This window comes from Heptranchias perlo, chromosome 27 (genome assembly GCF_035084215.1).
Source record: "Heptranchias perlo isolate sHepPer1 chromosome 27, sHepPer1.hap1, whole genome shotgun sequence".
Lineage (NCBI taxonomy): Eukaryota > Metazoa > Chordata > Chondrichthyes > Hexanchiformes > Hexanchidae > Heptranchias > Heptranchias perlo.
This window is the reverse complement of record NC_090351.1, coordinates 4,382,031-4,406,778: the sequence shown is the minus strand read 5'-3', so window position 1 is coordinate 4,406,778 and position 24,748 is coordinate 4,382,031. Positions and strand designations below refer to the sequence as shown.

The 24,748-nt window shown below is 52.8% G+C and overlaps 1 protein-coding gene across 3 annotated transcripts in view; it reads right to left on the bottom strand.

The window, feature by feature from the left end:
* LOC137344351 (BTB/POZ domain-containing protein KCTD20-like) overlaps window positions 1-24,748 on the bottom strand; it is a 96,963-nt gene that overhangs the window by 24,394 nt on the left and 47,821 nt on the right. Inside the window, exon 1 of one of the 3 annotated variants that reach the window (XM_068007228.1) lies at window positions 17,937-18,044. The exons of 1 other annotated variant lie outside the window; for it this stretch is intronic. In XM_068007228.1, coding sequence (XP_067863329.1) covers window positions 17,937-17,947 — 11 coding nt within the window. In that variant the 5' untranslated portion in view covers window positions 17,948-18,044. Of the gene's footprint in view, window positions 1-16,181; window positions 16,264-17,936; window positions 18,045-24,748 lie in introns of those variants that run through there. One more of the 3 variants, XM_068007229.1, reaches the window with a different exon arrangement.

The window sequence follows — 24,748 nt, the reverse complement described above, 5'->3', positions numbered from 1 at the left end:
AAACCCAGTATTCTATTAGCTATTTTATGGCCTTATCCACTAGAGGTGCTACTTTTACTATCTTGTTAACCTAAACCTCCAAATCCATCTACTCTTCCACATCACCCCGCTTTCTCCCAGTCAAAGTATAATTACTACTTTGTTTTAAGCAAAATATATCACCTCACATTCACTGACACTGAGTTCCATCTGCCACTTTTGTGCCCATTCCACCATATCAATATCCCTTTGCAGCGTATTTTGGTCCTCAGAATTATTTATTATGCCTCTTATTTTAATATCGTCTGCAAATTTCAACACCACTCCCTCGAGTCCAATATTCAAATCATGAATGTACACAGTGAACAGAAAGACCCTGTGGGAGACCAGTAATATTTCCATTCACTCTGACAAACTGCCCTTAACTCCTACTCTCTGCTTCTTCCCTTCTAACCAGTTTTTAAATCCAATTTGCTACCCTCCCTCTAATTCCATTTCCCTTAATCTTCTCCAATAGTCTCCTGTGTGGTACCTTGTTGAAGGCTTTATGAAAGTCCATGTACACTAACTGGCCTGTAATTACCTGTGTCCCTTTTTCACAATGAGTACTACATTGGTCACTCTCCAGTCCTCCAGCACACATCCACTCTCAGTACAACCCTGAAATATAACTTCTAGGGTCTCCGCTATCTCGTCCCCATTTCCCTCTGGATCCTCGGATGTATCCCATCAGACCTCGGCACCTTGACTTCTCAAAATACTTTCCATTTATTTATTATATCTCTCATCTTGCTTTTAACCAATGCAGGATTTACCTCCCCCCCCGAATATCCTTCTCCTTTGTAAATACTGATGCCATGTATTTAAGTATCCCCGGCATTTTCTGTTTATCCTCTTAGACGCCCGCCTCACATTTAATAATTCACTCTTTACTGCTTTATTTGTAGAATACTTTACTCCTCTTTTTAAGATTTACTGAGATGCTCTTCTCATTCTCCCTCCTTGCGTCTTTATCCCTCTCTGAAACTCATCTCTATAGAATACCAGACATTGCTGGAGATACGCCCCCAGTGTGTGCTGAGCAAACTGGTTTCGCCTTGGGGCAGCGATGGGACGGGGGCGAGGACAGGGGCTACAACTGGCCTCAGCATCCCCACTTGAGAGAAGGGAAATACGACAGGATCAAGATTCTTTGCGATGCCCTCCGTGGTGGAACAGCAGGCCAATACTCACCAGCTTCGAACGGGCACTTGGGAAAGATACTGCGTGGCGCGCGGCACTTGAAGGAGTGCAGCCAGCACGAATTATTCACTGCGGCAGAGAAGGGAGCCAGAGGGTAAAGAAAATCGCAGGGAGCAGTCTGTCTGCGTATGAATATGGCACCAAAGGGATGAGCCCTTCCTGGATCTGCAAGATAAGCTCATGGCTCGACTTTACAGAGAAGCAGTCACTTGTAATCCTGCCGTCAGTCTACTGCAGCACTTTAATGCATCATTCACAGAAAGGATGATCTAATATCAAACTGCTACTGGGCAAACGCTCGACGAATGGATGCAGCAGAAACATTGAACTGATTCTCTGGCCAACGGGCCTGCTGTTAACTTCCAGCACTTTGTTTTTTTTAATTTTAGATCAACAGCATTTGTCCATCTCTACTGGGCGCATTCTTACTCCTGAGTCAGAAGGTGGTGGGTTCAAGCCCCACTCCAGAGACTTGAGCACACAGGCTGGAAGGTTCCTTCACATTTGCGCCCAGAGACGGGTGTAATCCGGTCACAAACTAATTACGTGGCGTAAGTGAGTTACGATTGGGCGTAAGTGAGTTACTCTCGTACCCACAACACGCCCAAGTCGCCTCCATTTTTTACAGCCGTCCATCAAACTCTCCCACCCGAACGAATCTCCGCCCACAAAACTGGTCATGCCCCCGACTCTCGAACGTGGGGATCCTCCAACTGCACTTGTTCTGGGCTCTCTTCACATAACAACCTGATTTTCAGGCACAGCAGGAAATAAAGTCATTCTTTTGGTGTTTGATTGCAACTTTTTGAGCGTTTTTTTAAAGAAATATCCTCGCTGAGACCTGCTCTGTATAAGTCACATTAAAAATTGAAAAGCTTCCCCCATTGCAGGTTCTTAAACATGCTGTGCCGATGGGCAAAAACGAGGGTTAAATGAGTTGAAACTTAAATTTTCATACTTAAAGAAGAAATATACTGGTGTGGGTTTGGCATTTCCTTGGGCTCTGATTGTTTATGGTGATTTATGTCCATTTTAAGTTTGAACGTATTTTAGTGAGACTGGGCAAGTACCTGGGCATAACTTGACTTCGGCAAATGAGGGGGACACTGGGCACATTCTCGGGTCACACCAAGGAGGAAACTCCAGGCCATAACCTAGGCTGACATTCCAGTGCAGTATTGAGGGAGTGCTGCACTGTCGGAGGTGCCATCTTTCGGAGGAGACATTAAACCGAGGATCTGCCTAGGTGAAATAAAAGATCCCATAACACCACTGGAGGAAGAGCAGGGAGTTCTCCCGGAGTCCTGGCCAACATTACTACCCCAACCAACACCAATAAAAACACATTATCGGGTTTTTATCTTGTTTATTTTTCGTGGGATCTTGCTGTGTCTTGCTTGTATTTCCCCAGTAGTTCACTGTCTGTGAAGCACTTTGGGCCTTCCTGACTACCTGATCGTGTGCTCTATAATTGCAAGTCAGTCTCTTCTTCTTCTTTAGAAGAAGTGGATTCAAGCTGTGGGACAGTGGCTCGACCTGAGCTGACAAACTACTCACAAAGCCAAGTCCCGTACAGATCAAGTGTGGTGCCTCCCTCACAGCACCATCGTCAATTGCCACCAGCTCCAGAGACTCAGAGACCTAGTGCTGGTTGTGCTCTCAGAGACAGTAATTAACCCTGGAAACAGCATTCAAAAATGACAATTAGGACGGGGCTTCAAGTTTCACTCACTAAAAATATACTCAACACCAGGGGAGGCAGCACCCAGACCAGATGGCCCAAAAGCAGGGGAGGCAGCACCCAGACCAGATGGCCCAACACCAGGGGAGGCAGCACCCAGACCAGATGGCCCAAAAGCAGGGGAGGCAGCACCCAGACCAGATGGCCCAACACCAGGGGAGACAGGATCCAGACCAGATGGCCCAACACCAGGGGAGACAGCACCCAGACTGGACGGTTCAACACCAGGGGACACAGTATCCTGATCAGACGGCCCATCAGCAGGGGAGACAACACCCAGACTAGACGGCCCAATACCAGGGAGACAGCACCCTGACCAGACGGCCCAATACCAGGGGAGTCAGCATCCAGACAAGACGGCCCAACACTAGGCGAGACAGCACCCCAACCAGACCGTTCAACACTAGGGGAGACAGTACCCTGATCAGATGGCCCAACACCAGGGGAGACAGCACCAAGACCAGACGGCCCAATGCTAGGGGAGACAGCAGCCTGACCAGACGGCCCAACGCTAGGGGAGACAGCACCATGACCAGACGGCCCAACACCAGGGGAGACAGCACCCTGACCAGACAGCCCAACACCAGGTATGACAGCACCCAGACCAGACGGCCCAACACCAGGGGAGACAGCACTTGACCAGGAAAGGAGATGACTGAGTGGTGATCTGATTGCAGTACATAAGATCGTTAAAAGAAATGGATACTTTATACTGTGGGAGTAGAACATGGGACACAGGTTCAAACAAGTAAAAAGTAACTTTAGGGCTGATCGGGAAATTCTTCACAAAGTGTGATCCAGGTGTGCAATAAATTCCAAGAGAGAGCAGTGGGGCAAAGACAATGGAATCATTTAAGAACATTTAAATGCAGCAATGAGGGGAGCTTTCTGGATGGGCGGATTTAGATGGGCCAAATGGCCTTCCTGACCTGTTATTGTCTTGTGAAATGAGATGCCTTCGGTGAGATATATGCGGGGGTGAGAGGAGTGAGGTGACTCTGGATTGCTGTTGGAACAGTCACTTCACAGCAACCCAATTTGTAGGTGTAAGTGTTTCTGACACTCAATCCTTCATTAACTATTGATGGGATACAGTATGTGAGAATCAGCAGCTGCCCGGAGCAAAGGGGCAGCCTCAGCTTAAAACAGGGCTGAAAGATCCCACGGACCCAGAGCAAGATATGCAAACCCGTCCACTGCACCCAGAGTGACCGTCATCTCCCCACGCCGAGTGACCGTCATCTCCCCACGCCGAGTGACCGTCATCTCCCCACGCCGAGTGACCGTCATCTCCCCACGCCGAGTGACCGTCATCTCCCCACGCCGAGTGACCGTCATCTCCCCACGCCGAGTGACCGTCATCTCCCCACGCCGAGTGACCGTCATCTCCCCACGCCGAGTGACCGTCATCTCCCCACGCCGAGTGACCGTCATCTCCCCACGCCGAGTGACCGTCATCTCCCCACGCCGAGTGACCGTCATCTCCCCACGCCGAGTGACCGTCATCTCCCCACGCCGAGTGACCGTCATCTCCCCACGCCGAGTGACCGTCATCTCCCCACGCCGAGTGACCGTCATCTCCCCACGCCGAGTGACCGTCATCTCCCCACGCCGAGTGACCGTCATCTCCCCACGCCGAGTGACCGTCATCTCCCCACGCCGAGTGACCGTCATCTCCCCACGCCGAGTGACCGTCATCTCCCCACGCCGAGTGACCGTCATCTCCCCACGCCGAGTGACCGTCATCTCCCCACGCCGAGTGACCGTCATCTCCCCACGCCGAGTGACCGTCATCTCCCCACGCCGAGTGACCGTCATCTCCCCACGCCGAGTGACCGTCATCTCCCCACGCCGAGTGACCGTCATCTCCCCACGCCGAGTGACCGTCATCTCCCCACGCCGAGTGACCGTCATCTCCCCACGCCGAGTGACCGTCATCTCCCCACGCCGAGTGACCGTCATCTCCCCACGCCGAGTGACCGTCATCTCCCCACGCCGAGTGACCGTCATCTCCCCACGCCGAGTGACCGTCATCTCCCCACGCCGAGTGACCGTCATCTCCCCACGCCGAGTGACCGTCATCTACTCACGCCGAGTGACCGTCATCTCCCCACGCCGAGTGACCGTCATCTACTCACGCCGAGTGATCATCTACTCACGCCGAGTGATCATCTACTCACGCCGAGTGATCATCTACCCACGCCGAGTGATCATCTACCCACGCCGAGTCATCGTCATCTACTCACGCCGAGTGATCATCTACTCACGCCGAGTGATCATCTACCCACGCCGAGTCATCGTCATCTACTCACGCTGAGTGAACGTCGTCTACTCACGCCGAGTGACCGTCGTCTACCCACGCCGAGTGAACGTCGTCGACTCACGCCGAGTGATCGTCGTCTACCCACGCCGAGTGACCGTCGTCTACCCACGCCGAGTGACCGTCGTCTACCCACGCCGAGTGACCGTCGTCTACCCACGCCGAGTGACCGTCGTCAGCCCACGCCGAGTGACCGCCGTCAGCCCACGCCGAGTGACCGCCGTCAGCCCACGCCGAGTGACCGTCGTCAACCTACGCTGAGTGACCATTACCTTCACACCGAGTGACCATCATCTCCCCACATCGAGTGACCATCACCTACTCACACCGAGTGACCGTCACCTCCCCACGCCGAGTGACCGTCACCTACTCACGCCGAGTGACCGTCACCTCCCCACGCCGAGTGACCGTCACCTCCCCACGCCGAGTGACCGTCACCTCCCCACGCCGAGTGACCGTCACCTCCCCACGCCGAGTGACCGTCACCTCCCCACGCCGAGTGACCGTCACCTCCCCACGCCGAGTGACCGTCATCTCCCCACGCCGAGTGACCGTCACCTCCCCACGCCGAGTGACCGTCACCTCCCCACGCCGAGTGACCGTCATCTCCCCACGCCGAGTGACCGTCATCTCCCCACGCCGAGTGACCGTCATCTCCCCACGCCGAGTGACCGTCATCTCCCCACGCCGAGTGACCGTCATCTCCCCACGCCGAGTGACCGTCATCTCCCCACGCCGAGTGACCGTCATCTCCCCACGCCGAGTGACCGTCATCTCCCCACGCCGAGTGACCGTCATCTCCCCACGCCGAGTGACCGTCATCTCCCCACGCCGAGTGACCGTCATCTCCCCACGCCGAGTGACCGTCATCTCCCCACGCCGAGTGACCGTCATCTCCCCACGCCGAGTGACCGTCATCTCCCCACGCCGAGTGACCGTCATCTCCCCACGCCGAGTGACCGTCATCTCCCCACGCCGAGTGACCGTCATCTCCCCACGCCGAGTGACCGTCATCTCCCCACGCCGAGTGACCGTCATCTCCCCACGCCGAGTGACCGTCATCTCCCCACGCCGAGTGACCGTCATCTCCCCACGCCGAGTGACCGTCATCTCCCCACGCCGAGTGACCGTCATCTCCCCACGCCGAGTGACCGTCATCTCCCCACGCCGAGTGACCGTCATCTCCCCACGCCGAGTGACCGTCATCTCCCCACGCCGAGTGACCGTCATCTCCCCACGCCGAGTGACCGTCATCTCCCCACGCCGAGTGACCGTCATCTCCCCACGCCGAGTGACCGTCATCTCCCCACGCCGAGTGACCGTCATCTCCCCACGCCGAGTGACCGTCATCTCCCCACGCCGAGTGACCGTCATCTACTCACGCCGAGTGACCGTCATCTCCCCACGCCGAGTGACCGTCATCTACTCACGCCGAGTGACCGTCATCTACTCACGCCGAGTGACCGTCATCTCCCCACGCCGAGTGACCGTCATCTACCCACGCCGAGTGACCGTCATCTACCCACGCCGAGTGACCGTCATCTCCCCACGCCGAGTGACCGTCATCTCCCCACGCCGAGTGACCGTCATCTCCCCACGCCGAGTGATCATCTACCCACGCCGAGTGATCATCTACCCACGCCGAGTGATCATCTACTCACGCCGAGTGATCATCTACCCACGCCGAGTGATCATCTACTCACGCCGAGTGATCATCTACTCACGCCGAGTGATCATCTACCCACGCCGAGTGATCATCTACTCACGCCGAGTGATCATCTACTCACGCCGAGTGATCATCTACCCACGCCGAGTGATCATCTACTCACGCCGAGTGATCATCTACCCACGCCGAGTGATCATCTACCCACGCCGAGTGATCATCTACTCACGCCGAGTGATCATCTACTCACGCCGAGTGATCATCTACCCACGCCGAGTGATCATCTACCCACGCCGAGTCATCGTCATCTACTCACGCCGAGTGAACGTCATCTACTCACGCCGAGTGACCGTCATCTACTCACGCCGAGTGACCGTCATCTCCCCACGCCGAGTGACCATCATCTCCCCACGCCGAGTGACCATCATCTCCCCACGCCGAGTGACCATCATCTCCCCACGCCGAGTGACCATCATCTCCCCACGCCGAGTGACCATCATCTCCCCACGCCGAGTGACCATCATCTCCCCACGCCGAGTGACCATCATCAATCCACAGCAAGTGACCATCATCCACCCACACCGAGTGACCATCATCCACCCACACCGAGTGACCATCACCTGCTCACACCGAGTGACCATCATCTCCCCACACCGAGTGACCATCATCTCCCCACGCCGAGTGACCATCATCTCCCCACGCCGAGTGACCATCATCTCCCCACGCCGAGTGACCATCATCTCCCCACGCCGAGTGACCATCATCTCCCCACGCCGAGTGACCATCATCTCCCCACGCCGAGTGACCATCATCTCCCCACGCCGAGTGACCATCATCAATCCACAGCAAGTGACCATCATCCACCCACACCGAGTGACCATCACCTGCTCACACCGAGTGACCATCATCTCCCCACACCAAGTGACCACATTCCCTCGGCATGCATGATCACCATCTCCGCATATCAAATGACCATCATCCCCATACCCCACATGACCACCGTCCCTCAATCTCAGTGACTGTTGTTCCGGCACCTACAAAGACCATTGGGAAGGAGGGAGCAACTGAGAGACAGGGGGAGGGAGGAGGATCAGAGGATGAGAGTGAAAGCGAGAGAGAACAGAGTGGGAAGGTGAGAAAGTGCGGGGAGGGAAGGAGGGTGAGAGAGAGAGGGGAATGTGGGAAGGTGAGAGAGAGAGAGAGACAGTGACAGAGGGAGAGAGAGGAGGGTGAGTGAGAAAGCAAGAGAGAGGGGAAGGTTGAGAGAGTGGGGAGGATAGGACGATGAGAGAAAGAAGGGAGGGTGAGAGAGAGAGGAGAGGGTGAGAGAGAGAGGAGAGGGTGAGGGAGAGAGGAGAGGGTGAGGGAGAGAGGGAAAGAGAGAGGGGAAGGTGGGAGGTTGCGAAAGAGTGGGGAAGGTAGGAGGGTGAGAGAGAGGGGAGGGTGAGAGAGAGGGAGAGGGGAAGATGGGAGGTTGGGAGAGGGAATGTAGGAGGGTGAGAGAGAGGGGAGGATGAGAGCAACAGAGCGACAGGGAGAGAGTAAGGTGGAAGGGTGAGAGAGAGAGAGAGGAGAAGGTGGGTGAGAGAGAGAGAGAGAGGGGAAGGTGGGTGAGAGAGAGGGGGAAGGTGGGTGAGAGAGAGGGGAGGGAAGATGGGTGAGAGAGAGGGGAGGGAAGATGGGTGAGGGGGGGGGGGAGGGAAGATGGGTGAGGGGGGGGGGGGGAGGGAAGATGGGTGAGAGAGACGGGGGGGGAAGATGGGTGAGAGAGACGGGGGGGGAAGATGGGTGAGAGAGACGGGGGGGGGGGGAAGATGGGTGAGAGAGACGGGGGGGGGGAAGATGGGTGAGAGAGACGGGGGGGGGGGAAGATGGGTGAGAGAGACGGGGGGGGGGGGGGAAGATGGGTGAGAGAGACGGGGGGGGGGGGGGAAGATGGGTGAGAGAGACGGGGGGGGGGGGAAGATGGGTGAGAGAGACGGGGGGGGGGAAAGATGGGTGAGAGAGACGGGGGGGGAAGATGGGTGAGAGAGACGGGGGGGGAAGATGGGTGAGAGAGACGGGGGGGAAGATGGGTGAGAGAGACGGGGGGGAAGATGGGTGAGAGAGACGGGGGGGAAGATGGGTGAGAGAGACGGGGGGAAGATGGGTGAGAGAGACGGGGGGGAAGATGGTGAGAGAGACGGGGGGAAGATGGGTGAGAGAGACGGGGGGGGGAAGATGGGCGAGAGAGACGGGGGGGAAGATGGGCGAGAGAGACGGGGGGGAAGATGGGTGAGAGAGACGGGGGGGGAAGGTGGTGAGAGAGAGGGGGGGGGGGGAAGGTGGGTGAGAGAGAAGGGGGGAAGGTGGGTGAGAGAGAGGGGGGGAAGGTGGGTGAGAGAGAGGGGGGGGAAGGTGGGTGAGAGAGAGGGGGGGAAGGTGGGTGAGAGAGAGGGGGGAAGGTGGGTGAGAGAGAGGGGGGAAGGTGGGTGAGAGAGAGGGGGGAAGGTGGGTGAGAGAGTGGGGGGGAAGGTGGGTCAGAGAGAGGCGGGGAAGGTGGGTGAGAGAGAGGGGGGGGAAGGTGGGTGAGAGAGAGGGGGGGAAGGTGGGTGAGAGAGAGGGGGGAAGGTGGGTGAGAGAGAGGGGGGAAGGTGGGTGAGAGAGTGGGGGGGAAGGTGGGTCAGAGAGAGGCGGGAAGGTGGGTCAGAGAGAGGGGGGGAAGGTGGGTCAGAGAGAGGGGGGAAGGTGGGTCAGAGAGAGAGGGGAAGGTGGGTCAGAGAGAGAGGGGAAGGTGGGTCAGAGAGAGAGGGGAAGGTGGGTCAGAGAGAGAGATGAAAGTGGAAGGCCCCGTGAGTAGACCTTGTTGCCCGAGATCTGCTCTGGGTGCTAACAGCTATCCCACTCCAGACTGGCAGCACATTAAACAGATAACTCAGTCTCGGTGCTTCTTTCAGTATCAGATTAAGTGTCTCCATCTGCATCCTTGATGTCGGGAGTCCTACATAACACACAGAAGCCACTTGCTTACAGAGGGCTGTCGCCTGAGCAGCCTCCAGAATGCCAACAAAGAGCTGAAGGATTGGGATTGGTCTGTGCTTTCCTGGGCTATCAGCCAGAGGTTCACACTAGGGTCTAGAGTGTGATGACAGCACAATGATCCACAGCATTTTTTAACCTGCTGTGTCCATGGACATCAGACAGCCATTTGTAACAGAGAACAGTGACTAATGCCCGACATTAAACAATGATCTGATTCAGAGTGTTTCCAGAAAACTGACCTGCTGTCTACAACAGATCAATCATCACGGAGAGAACACAAGGACCCACTTGAATCAGCCCATTCACAAGTTGTGTGTGTGTGACTGGCTGGAGGACACATGACTGATGACAGATCATTGTTTCCTGGTTAACCATTCCCCAGGCTGCACAAAGTTGTAAATTTGTTACACAGATGACTAAATGTGCCCTGTCATTCTGCCTGGGGTTACCCTGGTCTTGTTGCTGGCAATGGGCTCGAGTTGGTCGTACTCCAGCTCTTGTCCTCTTCAGTCGTGGTTAAACCCCAAAGAGCTGTCCCACACCATCGGGCAGCAGCACAGATACAAACCTACCCCCAACTACAGGACTGAAAGCTCTCTCTCTCTCACTACCCCATGAAATAGAAACATAAACCTACTGTCCTGGCCAATATTTATGCATCAACCAACATCACTAAAACACATTATCTGGCCATTTATTTCATTGCTGTTTGTGGGAGTTTGCTGTGTGCAAATGGCTGCAGTGTGTATTCTGTTGTGGAGCAGGGAGGCAGGATGAGGGAGGGAGGGAGGCAGGATGAGGGAGGGAGGGAGGCACATCCCTGCTGAAAGCTCAGTATCAATGGTGCACCATGGCTGCAAGTTGTACTATCTACAGGATGCTCTACAGCAAGTCGTCAAGGCTTCTTCGACAGCAAACCCACGACCTCCACCACCTAGAAGAACAAGGGCAGTAAGTTCATGGGAACAAAACCACTTGCACGTTCCCCTCCAAGTCTATCCTGACTTGGAAATATATCGTCATTCCTTCATCATTGCTGGGTCAAAGTCCTGGAACTCCCTACCTGACAGCACTGTGGGAGAACCTTCACACGGACTGCAGCAGTTCAAGAAGGCGGCCCACCACCACCTTCTCAAGGGCAACTAGGGGATGGGCAATAAATATTGGCCTCGTCAGCGACACTCACACCCCGAGAATGAATAATAAGAAAAAAGTTGGCTGTCACATTTCCTACACTTCAAGAAGTACTTCATTGGCTGTAAAGCGCTTTGGATGTCCTGGAGTCATGAAAGGTGCTATATAAATGCAAGATCTTTCTTCTTTCTTACTACTGCAAGGTCATCATGAAGTTGGGGAAGAGGAGTGAGAGGGGGGTGGGGTGTTAATGAAGCACCACGTGCACACCGAAGGACTGATGGCCCCTCCCTCAGTGTGTGCTAGCAGATTCGGGGGCAGGCACACCCAAAGCCGAATCGAAATGGGTCAAACAAAACTTCTTGCAACTGGGCCAACATTCCTCCCTCTTCAACTAACACCACTGCAAGCAGGTAAATATAGCTGCTGTTTGTGGGATCTTGCTGTGCACAGATTGGCTACCTCCATAACAAGTGACTTTTTAAAATTCGTTCATGGGATGTGGGCGCCGCTGGCAAGGCCGGCATTTATTGCCCATTCCTAATTGCCCTTGAGAAGGTGGTGGTGAGCCGCCTTCTTGAACCGCTGCAGTCCGTGTGGTGATAGTTCTCCCACAGTGCTGTTGGGAAGGGAGTTCCAGGATTTTGACCCAGCGACGATGAAGGAACGGCGATATATTTCCAAGTCGGGATGGTGTGTGACTTGGAGGGGAACGTGCTGGTGGTGTTGTTCCCATGTGCCTGCTGCTCTTGTCCTTCTAGGTGGTAGAGGTCGCGGGTTTGGGAGGTGCTGTCGAAGAAGCCTTGGCGAGTTGCTGCAGTGCATCCTGTGGATGGTACACACTGCAGCCACATTGCGCCGGTGGTGGATGGGGTGCCAATCAAGCGGGCTGCTTTGTCCTGGATGGTGTCGAGCTTCTTGAGTGTTGTTGGAGCTGCACTCATCCAAGCAAGTGGAGAGTATTCCATCACACTCCTGACTTGTGCCTTGTAGATGGTGGAAAGGCTTCAGGAGGTGAGTCACTCGCCGCAGAATACCCAGCCTCTGACCTGCTCTTGTAGCCACAGTATTTATATGGCTGGTCCAGTTAAGTTTCTGGTCAATGGTGACCCCCAGGATGTTGATGGTGGGGGATTCGGCGATGGTAATGTCGTTGAATGTCAAGGGGAGGTTGTTAGACTCTCTCTTGTTGGTCATTGCCTGGCACTTGTCTGGCGCGAATGTTACTTGCCACTTATGAGCCCAAGCCTGGATGTTGTCCAGGTCTTGCTGCATGCGGGCTCGGACTGCTTCATTATTTGAGGCTGCTGGTCAAAAAGTGATTTTGTTGGTTGGAGAGCACTTTGCGATGTCCCGAGGACACGCTTTGTAAACACAAGTTCTTTCTTCTTTATTCAGTCTGACGTGAGCTAAGAGTTTTCCCAAATGACAACATCCATAGGGTGCCAGAGAGAAGTCCGACACTCCATGTGGGCGGAGATACATGGATTCCCATTGCCGACTCACTCTTAACCACTGGCATGTAACTCTACAGGAAAGTAGGGCCCTCCCTAACAAGAAGCTCTGTAGTGGGGAAGGGGACGCATGAATGTCATGTTGCTGGACCGATTCGAGTTTAACTGGGAGATCAGATGTTGAATGCAGCTGTTTACATGACCCCTTTATAGCCCTGCACTCGGCTGTGATCAGGTTTGGTGAAAGGTCACTGCGGGTCATTCAGCATTTGAGATGGGTGTGAGGACCCAGCCGTTTCTCTTTCAGTCTCTATCTTGTCTAAACGGCTGATCTGGAAGGAACTGGGAAGAGTGACTGGGCCAGGTGGTGAAAGAGGTCAACATGAGATAGTCACCTTGTCAGTCCTGGAAACACGGCCAGCACCTGACCGTATCGTCCAGCACTCTCTCTTTAATACTCTTTTCCTGAAGGTGCTTACCCATACCGGGCTACATTTCAACAAGGACTAGAGACCTTCTGGAACCTCACCAAAGGGGCCATTCTTCATGAGTCAGCCTAGGTAATGAGTGTTGGCAGGCTGTTCCACTCTGGAGGACATCACAGCCGATCCTGATGTCAATATTTACATACATACACTTTCCAGCAGGAGTCACTGGACAGTGAACTAAAGCAGGAACCCAGACTGATATCCCCTCCCTCTAATCCAGGGATCACTGGACAATGATAAGGAACAGGAGTGCTGGCCGATTTAACCTCTCTCTAACCCAGGGGTCACAACAGTGATCAGGAGCAGGAAAGCAGGCTGATTTCCCTTCTCTCTAACCCAAGGGTCACTGGACAATGATCGTGAGCAGGAACCCAGGCCGATTTCCCCTCTCTCTAACCTAGGGGTCACTGGACAGTGATCACAAACAGGGACCCAGGCTCGGAGCACATCACCCCCTCGGAGCACATCACCCCCTCGGAGCAAATCACCCCCTCGGAGCAAATCACCCCCTCGGAGCAAATCACCCCCTCGGAGCAAATCACCCCCTCGGAGCAAATCACCCCCTCGGAGCAAATCACCCCCTCGGAGCAAATCACCCCCTCGGAGCAAATCACCCCCTCGGAGCAAATCACCCCCTCGGAGCAAATCACCCCCTCGGAGCAAATCACCCCCTCGGAGCAAATCACCCCCTCGGAGCAAATCACCCCCTCGGAGCAAATCACCCCCTCGGAGCAAATCACCCCCTCGGAGCAAATCACCCCCTCGGAGCAAATCACCCCCTCGGAGCAAATCACCCCCTCGGAGCAAATCACCCCCTCGGAGCAAATCACCCCCTCGGAGCAAATCACCCCCTCGGAGCAAATCACCCCCTCGGAGCAAATCACCCCCTCGGAGCAAATCACCCCCTCGGAGCAAATCACCCCCTCGGAGCAAATCACCCCCTCGGAGCAAATCACCCCCTCGGAGCAAATCACCCCCTCGGAGCAAATCACCCCCTCGGAGCAAATCACCCCCTCGGAGCAAATCACCCCCTCGGAGCAAATCACCCCCTCGGAGCAAATCACCCCCTCGGAGCAAATCACCCCCTCGGAGCAAATCACCCCCTCGGAGCAAATCACCCCCTCGGAGCAAATCACCCCCTCGGAGCAAATCACCCCCTCGGAGCAAATCACCCCCTCGGAGCAAATCACCCCCTCGGAGCAAATCACCCCCTCGGAGCAAATCACCCCCTCGGAGCAAATCACCCCCTCGGAGCAAATCACCCCCTCGGAGCAAATCACCCCCTCGGAGCAAATCACCCCCTCGGAGCAAATCACCCCCTCGGAGCAAATCACCCCCTCGGAGCAAATCACCCCCTCGGAGCAAATCACCCCCTCGGAGCAAATCACCCCCTCGGAGCAAATCACCCCCTCGGAGCAAATCACCCCCTCGGAGCAAATCACCCCCTCGGAGCAAATCACCCCCTCGGAGCAAATCACCCCCTCGGAGCAAATCACCCCCTCGGAGCAAATCACCCCCTCGGAGCAAATCACCCCCTCGGAGCAAATCACCCCCTCGGAGCAAATCACCCCCTCGGAGCAAATCACCCCCTCGGAGCAAATCACCCCCTCGGAGCAAATCACCCCCTCGGAGCAAATCACCCCCTCGGAGCAAATCACCCCCTCGGAGCAAATCACCCCCTCGGAGCAAATCACCCCCTCGGAGCAAATCACCCCCTCGGAGCAAATCACCCCCTCGGAGCAAATCACCCCCTCGGAGCAAATCACCCCCTCGGAGCAAATCACCCCCTCGGAGCAAATCACCCCCTCGGAGCAAATCACCCCCTCGGAGCAAATCACCCCCTCGGAGCAAATCACCCCCTCGGAGCAAATCACCCCCTCGGAGCAAATCACCCCCTCGGAGCAAATCACCCCCTCGGAGCAAATCACCCCCTCGGAGCAAATCACCCCCTCGGAGCAAATCACCCCCTCGGAGCAAATCACCCCCTCGGAGCAAATCACCCCCTCGGAGCAAATCACCCCCTCGGAGCAAATCACCCCCTCGGAGCAAATCACCCCCTCGGAGCAAATCACCCCCTCGGAGCAAATCACCCCCTCGGAGCAAATCACCCCCTCGGAGCAAACCAACCCCTCGGAGCAAACCACCCCCTCGGAGCAAACCACCCCCTCGGAGCAAACCACCCCCTCGGAGCAAACCACCCCCTCGGAGCAAACCACCCCCTCGGAGCAAACCACCCCCTCGGAGCAAACCACCCCCTCGGAGCAAACCACCCCCTCGGAGCAAACCACCCCCTCGGAGCAAACCACCCCCTCGGAGCAAACCACCCCCTCGGAACACACCACCCCCTCGGAACACACCACCCCCTCGGAACACACCACCCCCTCGGAACACACCACCCCCTCGGAACACACCACCCCCTCGGAACACACCACCCCCTCGGAACACACCACCCCCTCGGAACACACCACCCCCTCGGAACACACCACCCCCTCGGAACACACCACCCCCTCGGAACACACCACCCCCTCGGAACACACCACCCCCTCGGAACACACCACCCCCTCGGAACACACCACCCCCTCGGAACACACCACCCCCTCGGAACACACCACCCCCTCGGAACACACCACCCCCTCGGAACACACCACCCCCTCGGAACACACCACCCCCTCGGAACACACCACCCCCTCGGAACACACCACCCCCTCGGAACACACCACCCCCTCGGAACACACCACCCCCTCGGAACACACCACCCCCTCGGAACACACCACCCCCTCGGAACAAATCACCCCCTCGGAACAAATCACCCCCTCGGAACAAATCACCCCCTCGGAACAAATCACCCCCTCGGAACAAATCACCCCCTCGGAACAAACCAACCCCTCGGAACAAACCACCCCCTCGGAACAAACCAACCCCTCGGAACAAATCACCCCCTCGGAACAAATCACCCCCTCGGAACAAATCACCCCCTCGGAACAAATCACCCCCTCGGAACAAACCACCCCCTCGGAACAAATCACCCCCTCGGAACAAATCAACCCTTCCCCACCTCCTTGGGTGCAGTTGGTGCATTGCTGGGAGACAGTAGAGAGATGAAAGATTGGGGAATGAGGAATCACAGGGACACACCCACCGTCTCACTGTAATAAACACATTTCTCTCTCTGCAGATATCCCCAAGCCGGACGGTGTGAAGAGGCCGGGGCAACACCAGTAATCCCTGAGGTTTGAGCGGTTGTGGCCACGTGTGTTCACTCAGCTCTCTGTCGGTATTCTGGCCGGTCTCTCCCCAGGTTACGTCACTCCTATCACTTTGGTGGGGGGAGGGAGGGGGGAGGAACCCACAGTAGCTCCGTCACTCTCACCGTCGCAATCCAGGAGGAGGGAGCCTTCATGACACAAAGTCCTTCATCAAACCCCTCGTTTCTAAACAGCGGAAATAAAACTGACCCAAAAATATTTCAGGGACAAAGAGAACCCTGCAAATAGCACTTAAAAATCAAAAATCAACAGAGATAGAAAAGTAAGACATATACGATGGAAGAATTACAATTTATGATGATTCCCTAACTTTTCTTTGAAGGGGTAGGGGTGGCATTTGCCGTTCAGTGCAGTAACGGCTGTCCAGGGCTGTCTCTAAGAAGGCAGACAGTGCATATGATTTTTACATAGAATTACATAGAATGTTCAGCACAGAAACAGGCTGTTCGGCCCAACAGGTCATTGCCGGTGTTTATGCTCCACACGAGCCTCCTCCCTCCCTACTTCATCTAACCCTATCAGCAGATCCTTCTATTCCTTTCTCCCTCGTGCTTAGAATGTGAAGCCCGTTCAGCACACACTCAGTGTGTGTGGTCAGCGGATTTGGATAGTAACTCGAGCCCGGAGCCCTTCTCCCTGCTCCTGACCCCTCGCTCTCTGCCTCCAGTGCCCCTCTCTCTCTCTCTGCTCCCGACCCCTCTCTCTCTCTCTGCTCCTGACCCCTCTCTCTCTGCTCCCGACCTCTCTCTCTCTCTGCTCCCGACCCCTCTCTCTCTCTCTGCTCCCGACCCCTCTCTCTCTCTCTGCTCCCGACCCCTCTCTCTCTCTCTGCTCCCGACCTCTCTCTCTCTCTCTGCTCCCGACCTCTCTCTCTCTCTGCTCCCGACCCCTCTCTCTCTCTCTGCTCCTGACCCCTCTCTCTCTGCTCCCGACCTCTCTCTCTCTGCTCCCGACCTCTCTCTCTCTCTGCTCCCGACCCCTCTCTCTCTCTGCTCCCGACCCCTCTCTCTCTCTCTGCTCCCGACCTCTCTCTCTGCTCCCGACCCCTCTCTCTCTCTGCTCCCGATCCTTCTCTCTCTCTCTGCTCCCGACCCCTCTCTCTCTCTCTCTGCTCCCGACCCCTCTCTCTCTCTCTGCTCCCGACCCCTCTCTCTCTCTGCTCCCGACCCCTCTCTCTCTCTGCTCCTGACCCCTCTCTCTCTCTGCTCCCGACCTCTCTCTCTGCTCCCGACCCCTCCCTCTCTCTCTGCCTCCAGTGCCCCTCTCTCTCTCTCTGCTCCCGACCCCTCTCTCTCTCTCTGCTCCCGACCCCTCTCTCTCTCTCTGCTCCCGACCCCTCTCTCTCTCTGCTCCCGACCCCTCTCTCTCTCTGCTCCCGACCCCTCTCTCTCTCTCTGCTCCCGACCCCTCTCTCTCTCTGCTCCCGACCCCTCTCTCTCTCTGCTCCCGACCCCCTGTCGCAATGTGTTATTTATTCCTCACAGAGACTTTCGCATTCACTAACCATCAACGGAGACAGAAAAATCTCCTCAGTTAAGGCACACTGTCAAAACTCAGCATTTCACAACCCACTCCTCAGAGAGACCCCCCAAACCAGACCGAGCACACACTAAACTCCTCTCACTTACTGTCTTTTCATGCCGTCCTGGTGATAAGACACATAATTCCACTGTGAAATTCACTTTTCATCGAGGAACCAAAACAAAAAAAGGCTAAGTCATGAAAGATCTCCAGTATTTGAATTCTGCTCAATTACCGTGCTCCCCGCCCCTGCTGCGAGAGTTCTGACAGGGGCCGGTGCCTTTAAGTGTCAAAGTAAGAGTCCTCTCTCCACAGCAGGGCTGCAGTGCACACACACACTGACTCACAAATACACACTCAAATAAATACACATACTGACTCACAAATACACACACTCAAACACATAAATACACACACTCAAACACATAAATACACACACTCAAACACATAAATACACACACTCAAACACATAAATACACACACTCAAACACATAAATACACACACTCAAACACATAAATACACACTCAAACACATAAATACACACACTCAAACACATAAATACACACTCAAACACATAAATACACACTCTCAAACACATAAATACACACTCTCAAACACATAAATACACACTCTCAAACACATAAATACACACTCTCAAACACATAAATACACACACTCAAACACATAAATACACACACTGACTCAGAGACACACAAATACACTTACAGAAACACTCATTCACAAATACTCTGACCCAAACGCAAATACACAGAAAGACACACAAATGCACATACTCAGACAAACCCTAACCCTAAACATACACTCACAGACACACAAATGCATAAGCATATGTACCCACACACAGACAAACAGATGTGCACACATCAGCTTCGCTGAGCTATTGAGCACATTGAGAAGAAGTGGAAAGTTCACTGCTTGCACTATCCTACATTCTTCTTTGAGAGACTAAGATGAGTTCTCTGGGCCTGTGCAGCTGCTGCAACAACTCCCATTTCTACAGTGCTCAATACAAACAGAAGGACTTCTCAGAGCAGTTTACAGGGTGGAGAATAAAGCAGATGGCGAGTTGGAGGGAGAGGGGAACAGAAGGGTTCAGGGTGGGGGAGGGGGAGATTGGTCAATGTGTCTGTAGGAAGCTTTTGAAAGCAAGGAGGGGGTGGTAAGACAGAGATATTGGGGGATGGGGAGTTCAAGAGGGCAGAAGAATAGAAACTGAATCTGAAGGGCAGCCTTGGCTGGCGGATAGGAGGAAAGAGGAGTGTGGGAACACGAGTGTGTGTGTGGGCACATATGGATAGGGTGGAGTGATGCCGAGGGAGAATTGAAGGTGAGAACCACTCAAGGAGCAGGTTCATGCTGGCTCTGCCGTGCCAATGCATGTTGTACGGTGCTTTGAGTGTCCTCAGTGATTTCCTCGCACTTCCATCGCCAAGACCCAGGAAGACGTGGCCAAATGCTCTCCCACGGCCCCTCTCTACCCCAGGTTCACAACTCCAAGAATGAACATGATTCATATTGCACTGACACTGTGCTCTGGGCCTCCTTCTGGGATTAACTGTTCAGACTACGTCACTACCTCCCCAGTCTGGAATTCATGGTGCTCACACTGTACTTCCAGTACCTCAGAGTACGGAAGCCATATCTGAATTCTGTCTACCTGTCACTCGCTGTGACAATCATTGAGGTGCTGTGTGAATAATTTACAAGAACACAAGCGAATCTAGTACAAGAAAAGATCAATTTCCATCAGTCCCACTCCATCAAGGGACCAGGTATAAATCTTGCATCAAATTCCCTCCCCTCTCCATCTGATGATCCTCATGTTTACTGAACATTTAGATCCTTCTTGGATCTCCCCAGAAAAAGAATAAAGCAGTGTTGTAAATATCTCTTTAACCTTCAATCCCCCATGACAGAGGCAGATATCTGTCACATCGCAAATCTAAGGGAAAACGCGATATTCTTAATATCTATTTATTTGCTGGAATCCGCTGGTCACACTTACCTCAGCAGCCAGTGTATCCAGAACATACACACCTCACCAGGAAATGATATCACAGAGACAGGCTTGCTCTGTCCTAAAAATAATCAATGTAAGGGGAAGGTGTTTTCATACAATCATACAGCACAGAAGCAGGCCATTCGGCCCATCGTGCTTGTGCCGGCACTTTGAAAGAGCTATCCAATTAGTCCCACTACCCGGCTCTTTCCCTATAGCCCTGTAAATTTTTCCTTTTCAAGTATTTTACTCATTCCCTTTTGAAAGTTATTATTGAATCTGCTTCCATCGCCCTTTCAGGCAGTGCATTCCAGATCATAACAACTCGCTGCATAAAAAAATTCTCCTCATCTCCCCCTGGTTCTTTTGCCGATTACCTTAAATTTGTGTCCTCTGGTTACCGACCCTCCCACCAGTGGAAACAGTTTCTCCTCTATGAAAACCCCATATAATTTTGAACACCTCTGTTAAATCTCCCCTTAACCTTCTCTGCTCTAAGGAGAACAATCCCAGCTTCTCCATTTTCTCCACATAACTGATGTCCCTCATCCCTGGTACCATTCTGGTAAATCTTGGAACCACATGCAAATGGAGTTGTGTCCAGCATGTGTTGGAGGTTCAGGTAATGGTCACTCTGGTTTGATGGCTTTCTGGAATTTCCTGTGCCCTGGACTGAACTTCAAGATGGAGGAGCGGGTATATCTCAGCAGGCTTGCTGCAGCCCTTCTGGGCCCAGTGAGGTAGAGGCGAACATCTCGAGTCTCCCTGAGGACAAACTGAAGCCCACGTATAAGCCTGTATTACCAGCCCTTGGTATTATTTCGAGAGTTGGCGAACTGTTGTGTCTTTTCTTGTTTTTGTACCCGAAGCACACATCATTTTCCATATTATTCATCAATAGCAGGGATCCCAGAACTGATACCCAAGGAATACCACTGGCAAAGCACTTTCCATTGGTCGCCACCTTCTATCTTCTGTGCTCAATCCACCTGGACAATTTGTCAATTATTCCACAAGCCTTCAGCTTCCTTACTAGCCTCACATGAGGAACTTTGTCAAATGCCTTCTGAAAATCCAAATAAACCACACTTACCATATCATCCTTACCCATGAACGTAGTTAACTCCTGAAAGAATTACAGGTTTGTAAGCCACCACCTATTACCCTAAAACCATGCTGACTGCTCCCTATGATACCTGTGCTCTTTAAATGATAACATCCCATAGAATGCCCTAACATTTCCCCACTATTGGTGCTACACTAACTGCCCTTTAATACTATGTCTGTGCCTTACACATTCCTACGAGCATACAAAAATGATGGGCAGAAAAAGACCAGCTGGTCCATCAAGCCTGCCCCACACTCATGATGCCTGGAGCACTGTGATTAGACACTTCCTTCCCCCCCTCCCCCCAACTACATATCACAACAATATTTACCATCCTGCTGTCTTCAGGTACTTCAGGAGTGCTGAAAAATATCAACCAAGGCATCACTAACTTCCTTCTTGAGCATTCCATCTGCCCCAAAGCTTAGTGGATATTTCATCCAAATTTATGCATAAGATATTCTTTATTAACTTCTAAATGTGCTGTGTATTGCTTCACTCCCATTACTACAATGGAACCTGTCTATAGTCCTCCTTTGTAAAAACCAATGTGAAGAATCCATCTGATAAATTTGCCATGTCCTGATTATCTGAACTAGCCACATTATACTTCAATGGACCCACCTGCTCATAAAAAACAAAGAACAGTTAGGTTTCATTAAAAGTATAAAAAGCCCCCCCCCACCCAACTAATCTCACAGGTAAAGCCAACGCCTGGTGTGCCCACAACGACGAGAAGGCCCCAGATTTGACTGCCAGTTTCTAATCAGCAAGCTGATCACAGTGTTTGAGTCAGGAGGTCTGGGCTCAAGTCCTACTTGAGAGATTTAAGCACATAATCTAGGCTGACACCCCCAGTGCAATACTGAGGGAATGCTGCACTGTTAGAGGTGCTGCCTTTTGGATGAAATGTTAAACCTGCCCTCTCAGGTGGACGTAAAAGATCCAGCGGAGTTCTCCCCGGTGTCCTGGCCAATATTTATCCCTCAACCACCGTCACTAAAACAGATTATCTGGTCATTATCACATTGCTGTTTGTGGGATCTTGCAAATTGGCTGTTGTGTTTCCTATATTACAACAGTGACTACACTTCAAAAATACTTAATTGGCTGTAAGGCACTTGGGGATGTCCTGAGGTCGTGAAAGACGCTATATGAATGCAAGTTCTTTCTTTCTTTAAAGAGGGGGAAAGTCTGACAGGATTCCTGCTCCTGATTGCTATCCAGGGACCTCTGCTGGAAGATGCGGACCCAAGGACAGGATTGGGCTCCACTGTGATGCCTTCACTGGTTGAACAGCCTGCTGACACTCCAGCCACATGCATAAAGAATGGTCACTTGGAATCCAGGTATCAGAGAGTGACCAGCGCCCATGGAAATAGCACATCAGCAAGAGACAGAACACAGCAATGAGGAGGAGAGAAAACTGCGGTAGGAAATAATGTGGAGGAAAGCAGGATGAGCGCAGGCAAGGCCTTGAGCGAGGCTGGGCTGTGGAACAGATGCAGAACCCAGCAGGAACCCAGAACAGCAACGGCATTTATAACATCAGGTTGATCAGACCCAAGATCTGGAGATTAGCCCACGGGCCGGATCGTTTCCCACTGGGAATAGACAAGCACTGAACACGCAAAGCATTAGCACCCAATGCAGGCACTGCGGGGAGCAGTCTGCGGGCTTGCAGTTCCTTGGTATTAAACACAGTGAGATAATGTGAAAAGTAAGGTTCACTGTGTTGCTAATCCTCTCCACGTTTGCTGACTGGACTCTTGTGTATGTGCTGATGGCAGCAGGCCCAGTATCAGAGGCTGTCCCTCGCCCTTCCCATCTCCTGGGGGAATTGTCGTCTGCCGTCTGGAATCGATGATTTTTTCATTATAAACGTTTACTCTTTGAGCCCTTCTTACAGCATTAAAGAATATATTTGGAATCATTTTACTTTTATTCTCCTGGGGGTGGAGTCATGGGGTCAGTGACTCCGAAACAATAGAAGTATCTGAATGCAGCCTCCAAGGAGCATTTTAATTTCATTCAATAAAGGGAAGATGGTGACATTAACCTAGTTTAAGCGTTCTCTTCAATGGCAAAGAAAAAAAAGTCTTTCACGACTTCAGGACTTCCCAAAGCACTTTACAGCCACTTTTGAAATGTAGTCACTGTTGTAGGAATTCCACAGCCAATTTGCACACAGCAAGGTCCCACAAACAGCAATGAGATATATGACCAGATAATCTGTTTTAGTGATTGAGGGATAAATATTGTCCAGGACACCGAGGAGAACTCCCCAGCTCTTCTTCAAAATAGTGCCATGGGATCTTTAACGTCCACCTGAGAGGGCAGACGGGACCTTTGGTTTAACGTCTCATCCGAAAGACAGCACCTCCGACACTGCAGCACTCCCTCAGTACTGCACTGGAGTGTTAGCCTAGATTATGCGCTTAAGGAGGGAGACTTGAACCCACAACCTTCTGACTCCGAGGCGAGAGTGCTACCCACTGAGCCACGGCTAGCAGCGATAGGCTTCCAAACACATTTTATAAAATTGTCCAGTTTGTAATCACAAGTGGGAACAGATAGAAAAGCCGATAATTCTGGAAACATGTGCAGCAGGTCAGTGCTCAAGTCTCTGGAGTGGGACTTGAACCCACAACTTTCTGACTCAGAGACAAGAGTGCTACCACTGAGCCACGGCTGACACCTCACGTAGGTATTGCTTGATGCCACTATTGATGAGTTTTTCTAGCACTCTACTAATGATTGAGAGGAGGCCGATTGAGTGTAATTGGTCGGGTTGCATTTATCCTGATACCATACTGTACCCCATTACTTCATTTTAAGAAAGAAATCAACAATTTCATAATTATTGTAAGGAGCTAAACTGTAATGAGAGTATAAGGGGATTCGCTTATCAGGGCAATAGATGTTTCTTTACTAACTATTTTTAACTATTAGGTAGATAGATAGATGATAGATGATAAATGCAGAGATAGCTAGAGAACTGTGACAAAATGGATTTTTGTCTTTGTAGAATTAGTAACTTAGAATTTGCAATGCTAGCAGCAGCATGCAAGGGATTAAAACCAAAAGTCACACAAGATATATCTTGAAGAAAAGCTATCAGTAACAACAACTGCATTTATATAGCGCCTTTAACGTGGAAATACATCCCAAGCCGTTTTACAGAAGTGTAATCTGACAAAAATCTTCACTGAGCCTAAGGTGATATTAGGACAGGTGACCAAAAGCTTGGTCAAAGAGGTGGGTTTTAATGAGGGTCCTAAAAGGGGAGAGAGAGATGGAGTGGTGGAGAGATTTAGGGAGGGAATTCCAGAGTTTAGGGCCTAGACGGCTGAAGGCACGGCCGCCAATGGTGGGGCAACAGGAGTAGGGGATGCACAAGAGGTAAGAGTTGGAGGAACGCTGAGCTCTCAGAGGGTTGTAGGGCTGGAGAAGGTAACAGAGATTGGGAGGGGCGAGGCCATGGAGGGATTCGAACACGAAGCTGAGATTTTTAAATTAGAGGCAATGGGGGACAGGGAGACAATGTAGGTCAGCGAGCATAGGAGTGATGGGTGAACGGGACTTGGTGCAAGTCAGGATACGGGCAGCAGAGTTTGGATGAGCTCAAGTTTATGGAGAATGGAAGGTTGGCCAGGAGAGCATTAGAATAGTCAAGTCTTGAGGTGACAAAGACATGGATCAGTTCAGGGGCTAGACAAGTTGACTGCAGAAGGCTTGACAAGGTGCAAAGTGTTACAGGAAAAGACAATACGGAGTCCAAGGTGTTAAT